General features: G+C 36.2%; 1 protein-coding gene across 5 annotated transcripts in view; it reads right to left on the bottom strand.

Moving 5' to 3' along the window:
• The window catches only part of LOC138703836 (protein FAM135A), a 320,424-nt gene that overhangs the window by 109,389 nt on the left and 190,781 nt on the right, over positions 1 to 20,254 (bottom strand). For all 5 annotated transcript variants that reach the window (XM_069832052.1, XM_069832053.1, XM_069832056.1 and 2 more), the window contains exons 3-4: positions 15,762 to 15,841; positions 6,525 to 6,664 (exon numbers count right to left, since the gene is read on the bottom strand). In XM_069832052.1, coding sequence (XP_069688153.1) covers positions 6,525 to 6,664; positions 15,762 to 15,841 — 220 coding nt within the window. The remainder of the gene's footprint in view (positions 1 to 6,524; positions 6,665 to 15,761; positions 15,842 to 20,254) is intronic.

The raw sequence follows: 20,254 nt of genomic DNA, 5'->3' as shown, positions 1-20,254 counted from the left end.
AGGGTGGGGAAATGCTTGTAATTCTAATCTCACTCCATTAATACTTATTCAGAAAAGAATCATTAAAATATGCCTTAATAAACCAATTGATTACTCATCCGAGCTTTTGTTTACTGATTTTAATGTTTTGAAAATTAAACAGATGTATTATATTGCCTTATTAATCTTCATACATAAAAACCGTAATAAATTCAAATTGTATCATAATAAATATGGAACTAAAAGATCCGATTTTATACGACTAGAGGAACCAAAGTGTTTCACAAGCACAGCTCTGAGCCATGGTGCCTACTTTGGTCCAAGGTTATACAATAAAATAATTGCTAAATATCCAGATTTGGAAAATTTTAGTATCAGGAATTTCAAAAATAGCGTTAGGAATTTAATTTTTAAAGAATATATTGTGACAGCGACGTGAGATTCGAACTCACGACCAGCGTCCCGCGAGAGAGAGCATATCGCGCGGGCTTCATGAAGCATGAGGGACGGCGCGACGAGGGGAAAGGGAAAGGCCCACGCGACGAGGGGAGAGTGCACGCGCAACTGCTGCATGCGGAGTAAGGGGGAATGGACCTTCTCGACCCTTCCAGAAAATGCGTCGAAGTGGAGATATCCAGATAATTCTCTACACACCTGTAGAAGGTTCTCGCAACTATGATTTTGCTATAAAAGAAGAAGCGCCAGCGAACTAGAGCAGAGTTTTCAGTTATTCCGTCAGTGAGTAAGCCAGAGCAAGCAAGCCAGAGTTCGACTCGAGTGTGCGTCCGCATCTGCGTCAGCATCCGAAGGCCTGAGTTCGAGTGCAGTGGACCGCAGTTGGAGGGACCTGAGTTCGAGTGCAGTGGACCGCAGTTGGAGGGACCCGAGTTCGAGTACAGTGAACTGTCTCTGAAGGTCTGTGGTTCGAGATACTGTGAACTCGAGTGACTGAGATAGAAGAACTGTGAACTGAGAACTGGTAGTTCTGATTTGTAAATAGTGCTTTGTAAATATTAGTTAAGATTAACAGTTCATTGTTGTGCGTAATAATCCAAGTAAACTGTCATTGTCGTCGGTGGAGTGCTATAACGAATACTTTGTTGAGTGAAGATCCAATTGTTGACGAGAGCGTTTAAGGCGAATTGTAGAAAGGAATTATTGTTGTGGCGAATAAATTACATTGTTGTTACTAATAAAACTTACAATATATTGATTTAATATGTATATGTATTTGTATGACTTAAATTGTTAAAATTGAAATTGTATTTTTAAATTTAATTTAATCCTGTAATTTTTTTTTCTTGACCCAGTTTGTGTCAAAAAATTATCTTTGTGTTTACCTTTGTGTTTAGATATCTCCCTGAGCACGAGTTTTTTACTCCTTCAGGGAAGAACTAAGATTGTATTTCTGTCAATGTTATTTTATTAACAATAAACAATATCGGGTGAGTACGGAGGATGTTCCAGAATCTCCCATTACCAGTGACGCAAGAGGTCCTTAACAGCAGCAGCGGTATGACTGTTTGCATTATCATGAAGAATGTTGGGGTTCTATACCACCAAGTGTCGTCGTTTTCTCCTGAGGGCTGGACGAAGGTGGTGCTGCAGGAACCGTCTGCCTTGGAGGTACAGCGTGGTGCAGTATTACCCCATCAATGTCATACGCCACAATGAACATCTCCTTCACAGCACTTCCAACAAGGCCTTCCCGGAATGCTTTAACCCATCGTGCCACTGTGCGATATGGCAACGCTGCATCGCCACATGCTTCACGCAGTCCCTGAAAACATTCTTGTGCACTACGACCTCGTGCCACTTCAATTTTGATCCAGGAACGTTGCTCTAGTTTTGTAAACATGATCTTAGGGCGCTCGCACTATCCCTATGAAAGTCAAGGTTCTACAAACTGCAGTAGATTGACAGAGTACTGTCGCTGCTGGCTACACTAACTAATCTAACAGTCCTTGTTCATGTCCGCACAGCTGCAGCTCTCGAACGCACCATTGTCACGTGACAGCAGTGTTGCCATTACTTTTTATCCAACCTATATGGGGCGTTCAGAGCACGAGAGAATCAAGTCCACTTTTGGTCAGTTTGGAGATATTTCATCTGTACATACCTAAGATGAGGCTACTTTCAGAGCATAAAAGAACCATATCCTTACAATCTTTGTAACGGCGCAGATGTTTAAAATCACACTCACCTTTAATGGGTTATTAGTAGGGACTGGATTTTTATATAATTACATATTATATTCCTTTCAGCCTAACCATATATAAATAACAAATCTTTGCGAATCTTGTAATTACCATTAATATATTAAAATTTGATACTACATATTTTTACATATTTACGCCACATTACATATTATGGCTTGATATTACATAAATCTACATATTTAGGGGGCTTATTCATTTTTACTTCTCCAAAAGGGGGGAAAAAAATTTTCTGCTGGGGAAGTAGCGTTGCCTTCTTGAGGTGGAGTGGGACGAGGATGATATGATTTTTCTCGAACTCTAATTGTTCTGCACACGTCTTAACAAGCCGTTCCCATGCAATTTGCAACCTTACCCACCCTCTTCCTAATCCTTCCATGGAAAACCCGTGTCAAGTCTGACATGAGCCGCAATAAAGTAGCCGACTTTTGAAAAGAAGATGAGGTAAAGGAACAAACTGGAAAGATGTTGAAAGATTAAAATAGCTTTTCAGGTTATTGCTTGACATCTTTATTTTAAATTTAGTAGATCTATACGGAAATGGAATTTTCCGAGGAATTAGGAAGTATGGTTCTCGGCTGGAATAATCCTGAATGAGACAGGAATGTCACTTTTCAAACAACAGTTTGTAAATGCCTATAGTTTGAGGTTTTAGTAGGTACTTTGTTTCTTACAGGGAGCAGCTAAAATGCATGTGTCCCACATCTCCTCTTATTTTCTCCTAATCCAGTAAAGCGAAACAGTGCTTGCAGTACTGTTGTGTCATTCACTTCACTCAGTTCTCTAGTTTTAGTACTTACAGTATAAAGTGCAAGTGAGTTTATCTACTGCTTTTAACTAACTAAAATGGCCCTGTATCTTCAATCCTAACGACAAAAGTAAAATCATGGATTGTGATGGACGAAGCTTTCACTACAGATGGATTTGTTTTTTTTTATTGGGTTATTTTACGACGCTGTATCAATATTTAGGTTATTTAGCGTCTGAATGGTATGAAGGTGATAATGCCGGTGAAATGAGTCCGGGGTCCAGCACCGAAAGTTACCCAGCATTTGCTCGTATTGGGTTGAGGGAAAACCCCGGAGAAAACCTCAACCAGGTAACTTGCCCCGACCGGGATTCGAACCCGGGCCACCTGGTTTCGCAGCCAGACGCGCTGACCGTTACTCCACAGGTGTGGACCTACAGATGGAAAAATAGTAATGTGTCAAGTGAGCGGTAAAAAAGTCGGGTGCTCTATGAAATCACAACTGGAGAGTCTTACCTATCCTATACCTGCCAGATATTGATATTAAATATTTTGATGATTTTACATATTTTGGTACATATTCAGCTTATTTTTCTTACATAAATATGTACATATTTAGCACCTTGATATTACATAAAAATCCGGTCCTTAGTCATCATCATCATTGGCTCAACAACCCATTGAGAGTCGTAGCCTTCCTCAGTATTTTATTCCAGCCGTCTCTACTTCTGGCCATGACTGTCCACATTCGTGCACCAATAAGGTTGGCATCTTCGTATACATTATCCTCCCATCTGCTCCTCGGTCTTTCTTTGGATCTGCTTCCTCCAGTGTCTATACATAAAGACTTTAAGTCTAATTTTCCGAAAAGTTTATTTTTGTGACTTGATTCCCTCGTGCTCTGAACACCCCATATATCACAATTATTTAATATCATACAGTTATAATAACTAACAAAATAATTGATCGTAATTAATTACTGTTTATATAAATCATAATAACTTTTCAATGAAACCCATACAGATATTGGTACGATAACTGCTATCTTATAATCAGACATCGGATTCTAGGGCAAATGCCTATTTTGTTTCTTTAGGAGAAAAGTAAAAATAATTATTAATATTTGTGTTTCATGGAAATTGAAAGGTATTCAAAGAGTTTTATAGTGCCCTAAAATGCCCTAAAACGGTTATTAGAGCCTAATTTGTTAATATTCGCCTAAAAATGCCTAACTCACTGTAAAGTTTCGCATTTTACTCTTACTTTTTATAATTTATACATGCATTCACTGCGAAATTTAAGGCATTTAAAAAGTGGAAAGTTTGCTTCACACCAGCCATGAAACCATTGATAAAGGAAACAAAATGTTTTGAATCTGACGACACTCGCAATAGATTTCACCGAATTTAACATGTTTGGAGGCATAAATGCCGACAAAGAACCAACCTTAGTTTTGAAGCAGGAACAATCACAACATGTACTGCTACCGATTCAGAGATATACTATACTATAAAAATGACTGTTTTCGGTCTGAAACCGATTAGCTGTACTGGCCTTCAGAGTGTCATAAAATCACAATTTCTGGTGGTATACTGTGCAGATAATTATAATAAAGTCTGAGCATGGAACTGAATTTCAATAACTTAAAATGAGTAATCTTGATATCAATAATCATTATTTCATTAGTTTCAATATATTAAATTTGTGCAGCTCTGTTTATAAATATAATATAGTATTCTTTTTTAATGTTTAAACATACTTTTTTGTGCGTATTTTAGTGTATAACTAAAAATTTCAGTGAAAGAAATAAGTATGATACCTTGATGTGCCTAAAATGCCTATTTTCATTAAAATAGAGCCTAATTTTACAAATTTTGAGCTTATTTTAGGCGCCTAAAACTGCAATTTGTAGTGCCTAAAAATCCGATGTCTAATTATAATCAAGACCCTAAAAATAGATTACTTTATTTGATTCATTTGTTTCTTTGTGCGTTTCAGTATTAAACAACAAATCAACACCTTCACAAAGTGTAACTGAACTAGTACAGAGCATTCAGCCTGGCTTCTAGCCGGGAACACGTGCATCAGACATGTTTGCATGGCTGGCATAGATTGTGTCAATATTGATTCTAACCTCCCGTGTGTTTTTATTCATATAACTTTGATTGATAATAGCATACACGCATTTATATTTTTTATGTCATATAAAACAGTTATATTACCGATTGTTCTTTATGGTTGTGAAACTTGGACTCTCACTTTGAGAGAGGAACATAGGTTAAGGATGTTTGTGTATAAGGTGTTTAGGAAAATATTTGGGGCTAAGAGGGATGAAGTTACAGGAGAATGGAGAAAGTTACACAACGCAGAGCTGCAAGCATTGTATTCTTCACCTGACATAATTAGGAACATTAAATCCAGACGTTTGAGATGGGCAGGGCATGTAGCACGTATGGGCGAACCCAGAAATGCATACAGAGTGTTAGTTGGGAGGCCGGAGGGAAAAAGACCTTTGGGGAGGCCGAGACGTAGATGGGAAGATAATATTAAAATGGATTTGAGGGAGGTAGGATATGATGATAGAGACTGAATTAATCTTGCTCACGATAGGGACCAATGGCGGGCTTATGTGAGGGCGGCAATGAACCTTCGGGTTCCTTAAAAGCCAGTAAGTAAGTAAGTATGTAAGTAAGTAAGTAATGGTTACTAATTTGTGTTATAGGAATTGTTCGGTTGTCCTTCTACATTTAAACATTCCTGAGATAAATAATTTCAAGGGAAAAATTGTCCCGGGATCGATACCCGGCTCCGGAACAATTTTTCCGTTGAAATTATTGAAGTCTGCTTCACAGGAAGCTTTACCTGAAAGCTAGATTTGCATTCCTGACATATTTTGATGAAATTACTATTATTCACATTCCAAAAAAACTCTAAAAATACAATAGGCTATACAGAAATAACCCTCACCTTATGGATTTTTATTTTATTGGGTTATTTTATGACGCTGTATCAACATCTAGGCTATTTAGCATCTGAATGAAATGAAGGTGATAATGCCGGTGAAATGAGTTCGGGATCCAGCACCGAAAGTTACCCAGCATTTGCTCGTATTGGGTTCAGGGAAAACCCCGGGAAAAACCCCAACCAGGTAACTTGCCCTGACCGGGATTCGAACCCGGGCCACCTGGTTTCACGGATAGACGCGCTGACCGTTACTCCACAGGTGTGGATCTCACCTTATGGATGAACTTAGAGACAGTGTAAGCAGAGAAATTGCTAGTATTATGGAAATACATAGAACTATTGCATGTGAATAACAATTTCATCAAAAGACGTCAGAAATGTGTGAATCCAAATGGAAGGATTTCTATAACACAGGTCTGATGTGCGTGTTCCTGGCCGAAAGCCAAGCTGAATGCTCTTTAGATTATAGGTAAGAAGCACTGAAATAAAGGCAGAATTTCCGAAACAGTATCTATGGAGGATAAAAGCACTGATGAACAGTTGGATTTAAGGATGAACAAATGAAAGGACGGATAAACAGGACTAAATTCGTGTTTAACTATTTATAATTATGTCACCTTATGACTATCAACTAGAATGTGTGCTCGGAACATGATGACGTCGTCAAGAAGCACTTCCTCGTTGCGGTACAGAATCTGGAATGTTTTGCTCACACCTGTTCCATTCACCACACACGCTGGAAATGCTAATTCTGAGCCTGCAACAGAAAATTATTAATTCTATAAATTCATGAAACATTAATTTACAAATATGAAGTTGTATCACCTCATTGTTCGACTGATTAAGGTGTATGTACACTTTTACGTACAAAAAATTTTGTTTTGTATAATTTTGCTCTGTAAAATTTTTATACAATTGAGAATGGTACCAGAAAGAGAATGAACACATCCCTTGAAATTATGTCCAAATTGTTTTTAAAAATTATTTTGTTTATAATTTTGACATGCAACTTGAAACATGATAGCTCATGCAGTTTTTAAGATAGAGCGACAGTTTTTTCACTGTTTTATAGCTAAAACTATTCTTTAGTGCCTGACATAGAGATATTTTGTATTTTTATTTACATTAAATATTACCATATACAGTAGAACTTGGTTATAGCGACCTCGTTTTGTGCGACACCTCGGCTATAACGTCAAATATTCTGTGGTCCCAACTAATTTCCCCATAAGACATATGCTTTTCTACCTTGCTTAATACGACAAACGTATATGTGTCTACCTCGCATATAACGTCATTTTAAACCTCAGTTTGGAATACAATTTTCTAAGAACCAAAGTATTTTGCTGAAATCTGGCAAATCCTCTACTGTCCCCTTCTATCACAGACCTCTGGAATGCAGGCAGATTCCTCATCCCATTGTAACCTGCCCGAATTCATGCGGTATTAATGGTACCTGCATGCGGTCAGTTTCGACAGGAAGTTTTTACTAAGTGCACGCATTTTAAGGGAATGAACAAGTGAAATATTCAAATTATGCATTTGTGATGCTAATGGACTGAAATTTTTACCACAGAGTGCTGATATGTATTTAAAACATCCCTATAAATTTCATCAATGTATCTTAATTAGTTTTGAAGAAATTAATTATTTACCAATTAATACTAATTAATATTTAAAAAATGCTGCATGATGAACGCTTAACATTATGAATTTAAAAAAAATATAGAACAGTTCCTCTAACAATAATAAAACATCTATCACATGATTTTTAGTTAGCACTTCTTAGTTACTGAGAAAAAAATTCAAAACTGGGTGAGTGCCAATTTAAAGAAAAAAATTAATTTCATGCATCTTAATCAATTTATATCTTGGCAAATAATAAATATTTTAAAAATCCATGTGACAGTCTTTTTCCTTTAGGTAATGTGGGCTTGTGGTAAAAATTTCATCACTATTGGTTAAGAAATGCATCATATGGAGCAATTTGAACATGTTAAAATGTAATAAAATTTAAAAGGGAGAAAATCAAGTTTTAAAGTACAACACTATGTTTGAGTACTTACACATTATGGAAATTGCTTAAAACCCTCCTGCCTGATATGTTGACCCCTCCTGCTGCTTTTTCCTACTTTCAGTGACACTTTTTGACAAACGTAGCTTCTTCCTGCTTGTTTTGAAGTTCTCACTGGTTGAAGTAGCCGCTTGCTGCAGTCGACGCTTGTCTCTCCTATTGCCAATTTTGTATGCTGCAGGAGATAATTTCACTGTTGACACTAAATCTCTCATGGAAATGTTTGCTGTACAACCCATGTTAAATTCAGTCACAGCAGAAGTAACAGCCACTTCAAGTTTTTTTTTTGATACAAAAATTTCTTTTGGGCACTTCCGCCATATCACACTATGAACACTTTCATTCACATTTTGAGTTTTTCCTGCAGTGCACTTGCTAAGAAGTTCATCACTAGCTAGTCTACAGTACACTGGCATGATTTTAGCCACAACATCAGGTCGCAACACTGTCTTCATGGTTTTCAAGTCATGCTTCGGAACAGCTTCTTGCTTCGCAATGGCCCGGTTGAAGAAGCACCATGACTTTTCACCACTAGGGCATCTTGAATGCAGGGGCTTGTCATCCGTGGACATTGCATGGTCAAGTGTTGCATAGATGGCTTTCTTCATCTTGTTTACATCGGGGATGTTATCAATAATGGCTTTTCTGTAGTAATTTTGTAGTCGAGGTATCATTTCTGCAGTCAGACTTCCCTTTTTTTTTGCCTCCGATTGAGGAATCTGTCCCTCTCCATTCCCTAACAATATTCTGTAGACCTTTACCTACTCTCTTAGCAACGTGGTTCACACATTCTTCTTTTCTAATGTCAATGCCTTCACCATAAACTTGAAGCTGCTGAAGGTGATGGTGTGTTTTTGCATCCCCGTCAGACAATAAGGTTGTGTACCTCATATTACACAACCTAATGGACTGGGTCCAGAGAATTTCTGCAGCTTTCATCTCCATGGCATTTGAAGATCCATCAAAATTTTTCTCACAAACACCAGCATCTTTGTGACTTTGATACCACTGTTTATATTCGTCACTTGCAACATCCATTTTTTTTTCTGTCTTTTCACAAGTACTGCAATATTTTGACATTATTTCAAAATCTAACACTAGCCCTGTTAAAATATCTATGACTAAACCTAAACCATACTTTGATGTATGTCCACACTTCATCCATGTGCCATCGTATGACACACCAATATTTATAACATCACTATCACTAATAGAACTGTCCACTTCCATGTGAGCTCGTCTAACTGCAGAGTGAGCATTTCTCAACACATGTTGTCTAACAAGTTTGTTTTCTTCCGTCAGTTTTATCAGGTGAGAGTTGAAGGATGGTGAGCTCAAACCTGCCATACCCATAGCCATACAATGTTGTTCCATAGCAGAGTGTCCTTTTCCCATGGTAACAAAGGCGTTGACCATTCTCCTATTTACATCGAAGGGAGGTCGAGTTGACTCAGTGTTACCTACCTTAGGGCTTGTATACATTTCATTCAACACTGTGTTGCAATTATAACACTTCACTATCACTTTAAGTGCAAAGCCTGATGGTTCAGTAAGCTCAGCTTTTGCACTATCCATTCCACATTCACCACATTTTACTCCTTTATACAGTTCACTCCACAAACTTACATGCACTAATGTGTAGTCTTCACTACACTGGGGGGCACTTATATTTGAATTCTCCTGCAAGTTGCCATATTTTATCAACTTTATCTCACTAGCACTTTATTATTTGTTTCTTTTGACACTTGATCTTCATTATCACCAACTAGGCCTAACACATTTTCTTGTTGCACACATTCCACAATAGTTTTGGCATTCTTCCACCTTATATTTGCTAAATTTTTAGCCCTATTAGCATATTTTGATCGTTTCTTGCCCTTATTATGAATGTCACTTAGTCTATTCATGTTTAGAAAACTAAAACTATGCCTAAAATGCTAAATGTTGAGTTATACACGTGGTCTTGAATGTTATTGTGACGATTCCTAACCTAATGCACTTATACTAACTTATTCACACTAATATATACAACTAATTGAATACAAAATTAGTGTAAAACTTTAATAACATCCTAAATAACACGAAATCAGCAAAACAAGTATGAATATTCACGTACAAACGCACAAACTCGAGAAGAAACGGTCCACAAACAATATTTTGCCGTTCAGTTTCAAAACGAAGTATTTGCAGGGCTGACAGGCAAGCTGATAGTATATTCAGGAGTGACAACAAACTTAATTTCACTAGATACACACCAGAAAAAAAACTAGCCCGCTTTATTCAAATTACAAAGCTCAACATTAAACTTTAGAGCTGACAGCTCGTTTAAAGGGCAACGAAGCACGTGCAAGCAGACATTTAAACGTCATGTGACACGGTTTAAAGGGCTCCCAAATAAAAAATGAGGCCATATTATGAAAGTAGAAGGTTTAAATAAAATTATGAACATAAAAACAAAAATTTGTATTTTTTTCCATTTTTTCACATTTTTCACTTGTTCGTTCCCTTAACGCAGTATGGCCACTAAAAGAAGTGAGTGACGCTTTAGAAGCCATAAGAATATTATGAACATGTTCTATGAAGCTAGGGGAGGGAGCAGTGACATTGCAACTGAAATAATGAACATAGAACGTAATTTAGAAAGTGTGTATTGGGCAAGTAGAAGACAACAGAGTAAAATGACTGATTACTTCGCTAGTAAGTAAGAAATTTGATGAGTACTGAACAAACTGTTTTAGTCAGAATACTGTATTATAATTATATGTGTATTTTATTATGTTCATGGTATGCTTAAAAGTGAATACATAAATCTAAAATGCCTAATTATGTTTATTATTTTTCATTTTCCACCTCATTAGACTGATAATATGAATCTCGGTTACTACGACACTCGTTTATAACAACATAATTTTCAAGGTCCCTTGGATGTCGTTATAACCAAGTTCTACTGTATGTAACTTATAATAATATTTTATGTTGCATAAATCATGTAAAAATCCATAGATAATTATTAATTATATTAATGTTATTTCACTCATTGTCAGGCACTGGGGGATATTTCAAGCTTCAAAATGACACCAATATCTTCTTGGTATCACTATATTTGACTGAGATATCATGTTTGAAAGAATTAAATATTCTAAAATTACTATTTACAGGAAATGAGCCACAAACTTTCAGAGCCTAGAAGACTCCATCATCATATGTCACCCCTTAAGCAGCTTCATGTCGGTCCAGTTTCTGCCTCTCAAATACCTCCGCCTTGTTTTAACTTCAGATGTTGAATGTTATTTTTTGGCATTTTTGTCCCTATTTCCATTGATGCAACAAATCCTGCGATGGTGTTTGTCCCAGGGTTTATGTCCATCCTCCTCAGAATTGTAATTTCTACTTTTGGACTCTTATTAAAATGACGTACAACATCACTGACACACAAATTTACAGTTTTATGACTAACAATAAAAGATTATAAATTACTTCATTATGTAAAAAAGTTTTTTCAATCTAATGATCATGCCCAGATATCTATGCATCTATTTCGGGACTAGAAAGAAGTTTATGCTGGACGAGGGGATTGACTGCTACGAAGATCACTCCAAAAGTAATGCACTCGAAAAGTAGCCTAAGTGACCGTGGCTGATGACGCAGCATTTTGGAAAATGGGACTTATCTGAAAAACCATAAGGCATAAATCGAAAATGTTTTATATCAAATTAAAGGGGAGAAAATTCTCTATTAAAAAGTTATATTTTGAAAATTCTAATTTTTCATCATTTTTTTGCGTTTTGTAGGTGTACATATACCTTAATAATGAAATGTTACGTATTAGCTATACCTAATTTCAATGGCATTAGTGTTCAACACAGCACTATAGCTAAATATTTAAAATGGTTGTCGTCATATTTGAAAGGCCAAAAGCAAAAGGCAGAAATAATTTCTGCAACTAATAACAAAAGAAGTTGACTATCTTAAGACATAACATCCCCATGGCTTTATTTTAGGGTCGTTATTGTTCTTTATATACAAGGTTCCTAAAAAGATCTTTCCGGTTTCGAACACATTAACACTACCTCATAATAGCGCATATAAACAAATTTGTTCATTGTTGAAGCGAAATGGCTGCTATAGAGGACAGAAAAGCTTGATTTTCATGTGAACCAGTCGGTTATTAATGTGCAACGGCATTACCAAACAAAGTCTGGTGCAGATCCACCCAGTGGGCGTACAATCCATAAATAGTACACTGATTTTAAGGCAAGATTCTTCGCAAGCGGTTGCGATTTCATCTGTATCGACTACAGTTGCTGCAAGCCTTAAAACCAGAGAACAAAGAGCTACGAAGAAATTTCTGTATAAGTATGCAGACTTTAATTGAAAACGATGATGAATTTATTCGTTCCGTGGTGTTTTTTGACGAAGCCACTTTCTGGTAAGGTGAACAGACGCAACTTCAGAATCTGAGGGGGGGGGGGGGGGTCCGGAAAATCCGCGTACTTACGTGGGACTTGACTATAGGCTGTGTTATCAAGGGGGAACACATTGAACACCTTTAAGGTAAAGAACTAAACTTTTTGAGTTTCTCTTTCCATTGGTACTATTTTCATGCATCTCAGATTCATAGAACGTGTGTTCGAAACCGGAAAGGTCTTTTGTGCGAGCCCTGTACATCAACATATTAAATGTAAATAATTTTTGTATTAAACATTTATATTCGCAATGACATTAGGGTTATTATAACATGCAACAATGTCAATGACTTTAAACTACATTAAATAGAATACCTGGCTGTAAGAGTTTCTGATTTAAAGCTTCTTGTAAATCTTTATTTCCAAAGTATCTGATAGTAGCGTTCAAAAGCAAACTTATTAAGCATGTTCTTACTGCGTAGAATAGGTTTAATTTTTACTTAATTAATAAAAAAAATGTTTCTCTCTTCTTAACTTTTACAATAAACTGTCTAGCTTTTATTAATCAGTTAATCTTTTAGTACTTCGATTTTTATTGTATTTGTAAACTTAATATTAATTGTAATTATAATTGTAATTGTATTCATAATATTGTAGTTGTAGTCCCCTGGTAGACGGGAAGAGAAGGCCTGATGGCCTTATCTCTACCAGGTTAGGTAGACAGACAGACAGACAGACAGACAGACAGACAGACAGACAGACAGACAGACAGACAGATAGATAGATAGATAGATAGATAGATAGATAGATAGATAGATAGATAGATAGATAGATAGATAGATAGATAGATAGATAGATAGATACAGACGTGGACAAATTATTAACAAAATTGACGATTTTTATGATAATTCTGTTTACAAAATTTGACTTTTCAATTTACAATACAGTTGACAATTTTTCATATTTCTATCATTATAGTTGACAGAAAAATGCAAAATTGTCAACTGTAGTTTAAATTGAAGGGCCAATTTTTGTAAGAATATATAATAAAAATCTTTAATTTTGCTAAAAATTTGTAAATATGCAAAAATGTCAACTGCAGTCTAAATTGAAGAGTCAAATTTTGTCAGAATATAAAATAAAAATCTTCAGTTTTGCTAATTATTTGGAAATATCCAAAATGTGAACTGTAGTCCAAATTGAAGAGTCGAATTTGGTAAAAATATATAGTAAAAATCTTCAGTTTGTAAATATGCAAAAATATCAAATGTAGTCCAAATTGAAGACCCAAATTTTCTAAAAATATACAATACAAATCTTCAATTTTGCTAATAATTTGGAAATACGCAAAAATGTCAACTGCAGTCTGAATTGAAGAATCATATTTTGTGAAACTATATAATAAAAATCTTCAATTTTGCTAATAATCTGTCCACGTCTGTAAATACTGACCCTTTCTTGCGAATACCTGCATATATATTTTTGTTAATAATGTTCTACGTAAGCAATGAAGCCAAATTCTGTGCGGGGAAGGAATAAATTCATAATATTAATACAAGGGCCAAGAGAAAAAGTTCTGAACAGAAATAATATTTCTCCATATGCATACCTTCTATTTAACTCACGAATTGTTTACGCTTCTAAATTGGGTTAATTTGCTTTATATGTCATATCATACAATATTTTGTGTATAATTTTTTGCTTGTTCCACATTTCAAAGCTATGATGCTAATGTAAGACCTATGGAACATAATAAATGAAAAGAAAATTAAATTTCTTGTTTAGAATATTCTGCTACCACATGTCACTGTTCTACCATTATTTTCGTATTATCTTTAAGTAAACCAGCAATATTAAAATGAATATCATTTTTTGTATGTTAATAATTTTAAAACTGCTGTATCAACTACTTGATTATTTTGAGTCGAAATTAGTGATAGCGAAATGGTATATGGAAAGATGAGGCCGAGTATTCGCCATGCGATTAACTGACATTCACCTTACGGTTGGGAAAAATCCCAGAAAAACCCAACCAATCAGCCCAAGAGGAAATCAAACCCATGACCCAGTGCATGCCTGGATCTGCAGGAACATGCTCTGCCGCCTGAGATATGCTGCTGGCATGGCTATTATTATTATTATTATTATTATTATTATTATTATTCGTACAGCAGAGTTCGTATAGGTCAGTTTCTGTCAGATGCGTTTCCAATTCACTGCGTGCTAAAGCAAGGAGATGCACTATCACCTTTACTTTTTAACTTCGCTCTAGAGTATGTCATTAGTAAAGTCCAGGATAACACAGAGAGTTTGGAATTGAACGGGTTACATCAGCTGCTTGTGTATGCGGATGACATGAATATGTTAGGAGAAAATCCACAAACGATTAGGGAAAAAAAAGGAATTTTACTTGAATCAAGTAAAGAGATAGGTTTGGAAGTAAATCCCGAAAACACAAAGTACCTATATGATTATGTCTCGTGACCAGAATATTGTGCGAAATGGAAATATAAAAATTGGAGATTTATCTTTTGAAGAGGTGGAGAAGTTCAAATATCTTGGAGCAACAGTAACAAATATAAATGATACTCGGGAGGAAATTAAACACAGAATAAATATGGGAAATGCCTGTTATTATTTGGTTGAGAAGCTTTTATCATCCAGTCTGCTGTCAAAAAATCTGAAAGTTAGAATTTATAAAACAGTTATATTACCGGTTGTTCTTTATGGTTGTGAAACTTGCACTCTCACTTTGAGAGAGGAACATAGGTTAAGGTTGTTTGAGAATAAGGTGCTTAGAAAAATATCTGGGGCTAAGAGGGATGAAGTTACAGAACAATGGAGAAAGTTACACAACACAGAACTGCACGCATTGTATTCTTCACCTGACATAATTAGTAACATTAAATCCAGACGTTTGAGATGTGCAGGGCATGTAAGCACGTATAGGCGAATCCAGAAATGCATATAGTGTGTTAGTTGGGAGGTCGGAGGGAAAAAGACCTTTGGGGAGGCCGAGACGTAGATGGGAGGATAATATTAAAATGGATTTGAGGGAGGTGGGATATGATGATGGAGACTGGATTAATCTTGCTCAGGATAGGAACCAATGGCGGGCTTATGTGAGGGCGGCAATGAACCTCCGGGTTCCTTAAAAGCCAGTAAGTAAGTATTATTATTATTATTATTATTCAAAGCTTTGTGAATAAGGAAGTAAATTATATTCATTTTCAGAATTTTTTTAATCTGCTGGTCAAGATTGCTATAAAGAACATAATTTTAGTTGCTATTTATGGCTAAGTGCGAATTTCGCATCATTGGAGGATATATCAGGTTACTGACCGAATATAATACGAAGTACAAACAACACTTACGTTGATTGCGAGGTAAATTCACCTCCACCTTGACGGGCAGCTTGGGCGAGACGCGCAGAGCTGTGCGGACCTGGTAGAACCTGTGGACAAGCAAACGAAGTCATGTAACCAGATCTGCTTTGTAGGCAATAACAAGAAGTTAGACTGAGGACTTGGCAAGTGAAAATTCTGAATTCCGGATAAACAGCAAAAATGTTTAAAATAATTAGAATTAATTAAACCTTAAGACAGAAAATAATATCACAAATATTCTGAATAAATATGGATGAAATAAACTTTTGATAAAATAATGGTTTTGTCAAAATATTTGCTTCAAATTTGTAACATCCAAATTTAATATTCAATCAGGTCAGTACGTAAGGTAAGTGTCCCTGATATGGCCATGCTAAGGATTGAGAATTTTTCTAGCCGCCATTTTGAAAAAAAAAGTGTAAACCACTTTCTTCTTACTGTTCTCAGTCTAATGACTTTCTTAAAACAATTTCCTTTCCCCATAAAAATCGCTTGAATTGTCCAAAAAGTCCCAAATTCCAAAAGTCTACCTAGTGGCCATATCAGGAACATGTGCACATGATATGGTCACCCTTGTTCCATGTTCTACAAATCGTGATTGTTTTCAGTTTGATAGCGCAGTTGTGCTAAAATTAAATAATTTTGGTGTAAAATGAATAAAAATGACACTTAATAATCTTTTTTTATAATTCAAAAGTGTAGTCAAAACAGGTTTTATCTTAAAATACAAAATTTTTGCGTAATTCCAGCTATAAGGCATGTAAATTTGTCAGGTCAAAAAATAAAAGTGAAATGAACTTGATATGGCCATGGTGCATTTGATGTGGCCATATCAGGAGCAGGTAAGCTTTCACGAAAATCGTTTGATTATGAACAACTCGTAAAAGATACGCCATCAACGACAACACCCATCAACAGAACATTAAAAACTGAATGGAGTACTATGGCTTTCATGAAACAAGTCTTTGAAAAACATGCATAAAACAAAGGAGACTTACGAGAGAAAAATAAGAAGAGGTCACATGAAAACCGCAAAACAAGCAACTGACGCCATATTGCTCAACCTGACTGGATGGAAAACGATCAAGTGACATACCAGCATGCCCTTTCACTGGATGCTGCTGCAACTTAGCCGATTTTTGGTTAACTAACTCACAATAGCGGGGTGGCCATAACAGGAGCACCCACCTTACTTCAAAACATCATCAATTCTAAAATTAACGTTTTAAAAATCAACACAATACATTAACAAGCGAAGAAACTTACAGTAGGGAGGTCAGCGTCGAGAGTTGTCATTTGAAAACTGCACCAGACATGTACTGAGACACTCGCATTATATTATACAATACTGAAGAGGATTGAATTAGATACAATTTCTTCTTTCCAATTCCATCACGACCTCACTTCACCACTTTCAATGGCATATTTCAGCAAAATCTATAATAATATACCCATAAACACTACAAATATGACGCACTATCCAGATATGAAATTTTCTACAGGGTGAGACAGAAATCAAGTAACACAGATAAATTATACATCTTGATTACACAACTTTTAACACTGTATCACTTCGTAATATGTGTGATAAGACTTTCCTGTGTTAAATTTTAACGTAGGCCTACCTTGTTAACATGTTTCGACCTATTTTGGGCCATCTTCAGAACTGGTCGTTGTTGGTCTTGGCGCCTCTTGTTTCCTGTGAGGGTGCGTTCGTAGTGTAGAGTCAAAGAGTGTGTGTGTTTTGAAGTTGAGTTGTGTGTTGAGAATATCGTTGGGGTGTGTTTTCGTGTGTCTGTATATTTTATATTGTTCTAGTGTGTTGAGTTTCTGGCTTTTTGGTTGGATGTGCAGTATTTCCATGTCTGTGCTGATGTCTCTGTAGGTGTGGGTGGCATTTGTGATGTGTTCTGCATATGTGGAGGTGTTTTGTAATTTTGTTAATTATTCAAGTTCAAAACACACACACTCTTTGACTCTACACTACGAATGTACCCTCACGGGAAACAAGAGGCGCCAAGACCAACAACGACCAGTTATGAAGATGACCCAAAATAGGTCGAAACATGTTAACAAGGTACGTTAAAATTTAACACAAGAAAGTTCTTATCATACATATTACGAACAGATAAATTTATCCATTTCCTCTCATTCTATTGAACGAATAAACCAATTTTTACATTAATAGTGAAATCAATAAGCATAATTAGCAATTTCAGAGTAACAGTAAAATGCAGGTGACAGGAAAGCTAAAGTTTGGAAAAAAAAGTCATTGGGTCCATTTTCACTGATGAAGGATATAAGGAAATGCTCGAAGAAAGCGTTTTTCCAAGCATCCTAAATGAACAAGGGGATTTTCCTAACATGCTTCCACAAGATGGTGTCTCATCCCATTACGATCACCAAGTTCTTTCGCGATTACATAATACCTTTCCTCAGAAAGGTGGATAGTTCATCAAGAGCCTGTTGAATGGCCACCACGGTCGCCAGATCTAACACTCCTATATTTTTAGTTGTAGGGACACAAAGGTAGTACTCTGAGAAAATTAACAGCATTGACCACCTCAAAGAAAGGATCACACAAGCCATGTCACAAACCACCCCCCCCCCACTCCTACAACACTAACACGAGTTTAACGCAACTGGGAGCATCGAACGGAGACATGCATTTAAACGGATGGTTCTTATATTAAACATATACTTTAAAGACCCATTCACAATGAAAATTAAACATAACCGTAACATAAACACAGAAGTTTGCGCCCAGGCTACCAAATGGGATCATTCACAATGATTCACATAAGCATTGACATAAACATTACCGTTAGACGTTAACATGAAAGTTTGCAAACTCCAAACTTTCACGCTTATGCTTACGTGATTTGCAAACAGAACACAATCGTGGAGCGCTGAAGTATACGACAGAATATGAGGAAATGGCGTCGTTGTTATGTTTCCATGGTTACCCAAGTATGTTTGCTGTTATGTTTATGTTCCCATCGTGAATGATCTTGATTTTACCGTAACGTTTATATTCTTAAGTTAACGCTTACGTTATGTTTAATTTTCATTGTGAATGGACCTTAAAGTTTGCAAACTCCAAACTTTCACGCTTATGCTTACGTGATTTGCAAACAGAACACAATCGTGGAGCGCTGAAGTATACGACAGAATATGAGGAAATGGCGTCGTTGTTATGTTTCCATGGTTACCCAAGTATGTTTGCTGTTATGTTTATGTTCCCATCGTGAATGATCTTGATTTTACCGTAACGTTTATATTCTTAAGTTAACGCTTACGTTATGTTTAATTTTCATTGTGAATGGACCTTAAAGTTTGCAAACTCCAAACTTTCACGCTTATGCTTACGTGATTTGCAAACAGAACACAATCGTGGAGCGCTGAAGTATACGACAGAATATGAGGAAATGGCGTCGTTGTTATGTTTCCATGATAACCCAAGTATGTTTGCTGTTATGTTTATGTTCCCATCGTGAATGATCTTGATTTTACCGTAACGTTTATATTCTTAAGTTAACGCTTACGTTATGTTTAATTTTCATTGTGAATGGACCTTAAAGTTTGCAAACTCCAAACTTTCACGCTTATGCTTACGTGATTTGCAAACAGAACACAATCGCGGAGCGCTGAAGTATACGACAGAATATGAGGAAATGGCGTCGTTGTTATGTTTCCATGGTTACCAAGTATCTTTGCTGTTAGGTTTATGTTCCCATCGTGAATGTTCTTGATTTTACCGTAACGTTTACATTTTTAAGTTAACGCCTACGTTATGCTTAATTTTCATTGTAAATGAGCTTTAAGTTTACACGATTGTAACTTCCTCATTATCCTCATCTGCAAGTATTTGGCTGTGTTGTTCTGTACACAAATTTTCCTCCAGCTACTTTTCTTAAGCAAGCAACCAGACTATCTTCTTTGAAACGAAGTACGGGCGAGAGGATGCAATATTCCAAGCACTGAAAAGACATTTTCCTACAAGGCTCATGGCGGAACATAGGCCTACCTCTTCACCAACTTTTCATAACTTCTCCGATTGTAGCGTTACTTCCACTACAAACTGTTTATCTATAAACAGAAACATTCGCTCCTTTGTACGCATCTGTGATGGCTGCAAAGCAATGAATGGTATTATAAAGATTGAATCAAGTGTAGGCCTATATAATCTTCACAAATTCAATTGAAGACGGTTTCAAAAACTTATTTAAACGCGTTTTGTCTACTGTACAGTTCGTCCAGCAATCGACTGAATGCAGATAGCGCTCAGATACATTCATTTTTGTGCGAGATCGTGCGCATTTGCTTGGTTTCCACACAAAACCAATCCGCGGAAAGTCTAAAATTCCACATTCAGTATTCCCAACCTAACACACATAACAATTTCCCCCTTCTTACCGCTTAAGTGATTTTACTGCTTTAGGCTTTTAACATATTATTTTTAGAGACGTTCAATATAGTAA

The sequence above is a fragment of the Periplaneta americana genome, chromosome 7 (genome assembly GCF_040183065.1).
Source record: "Periplaneta americana isolate PAMFEO1 chromosome 7, P.americana_PAMFEO1_priV1, whole genome shotgun sequence".
Taxonomy (NCBI): Eukaryota; Metazoa; Arthropoda; class Insecta; order Blattodea; family Blattidae; genus Periplaneta; species Periplaneta americana.
Note: the sequence above shows the minus strand (reverse complement) of the source record. Positions and strands in the feature narration are given on the sequence as shown.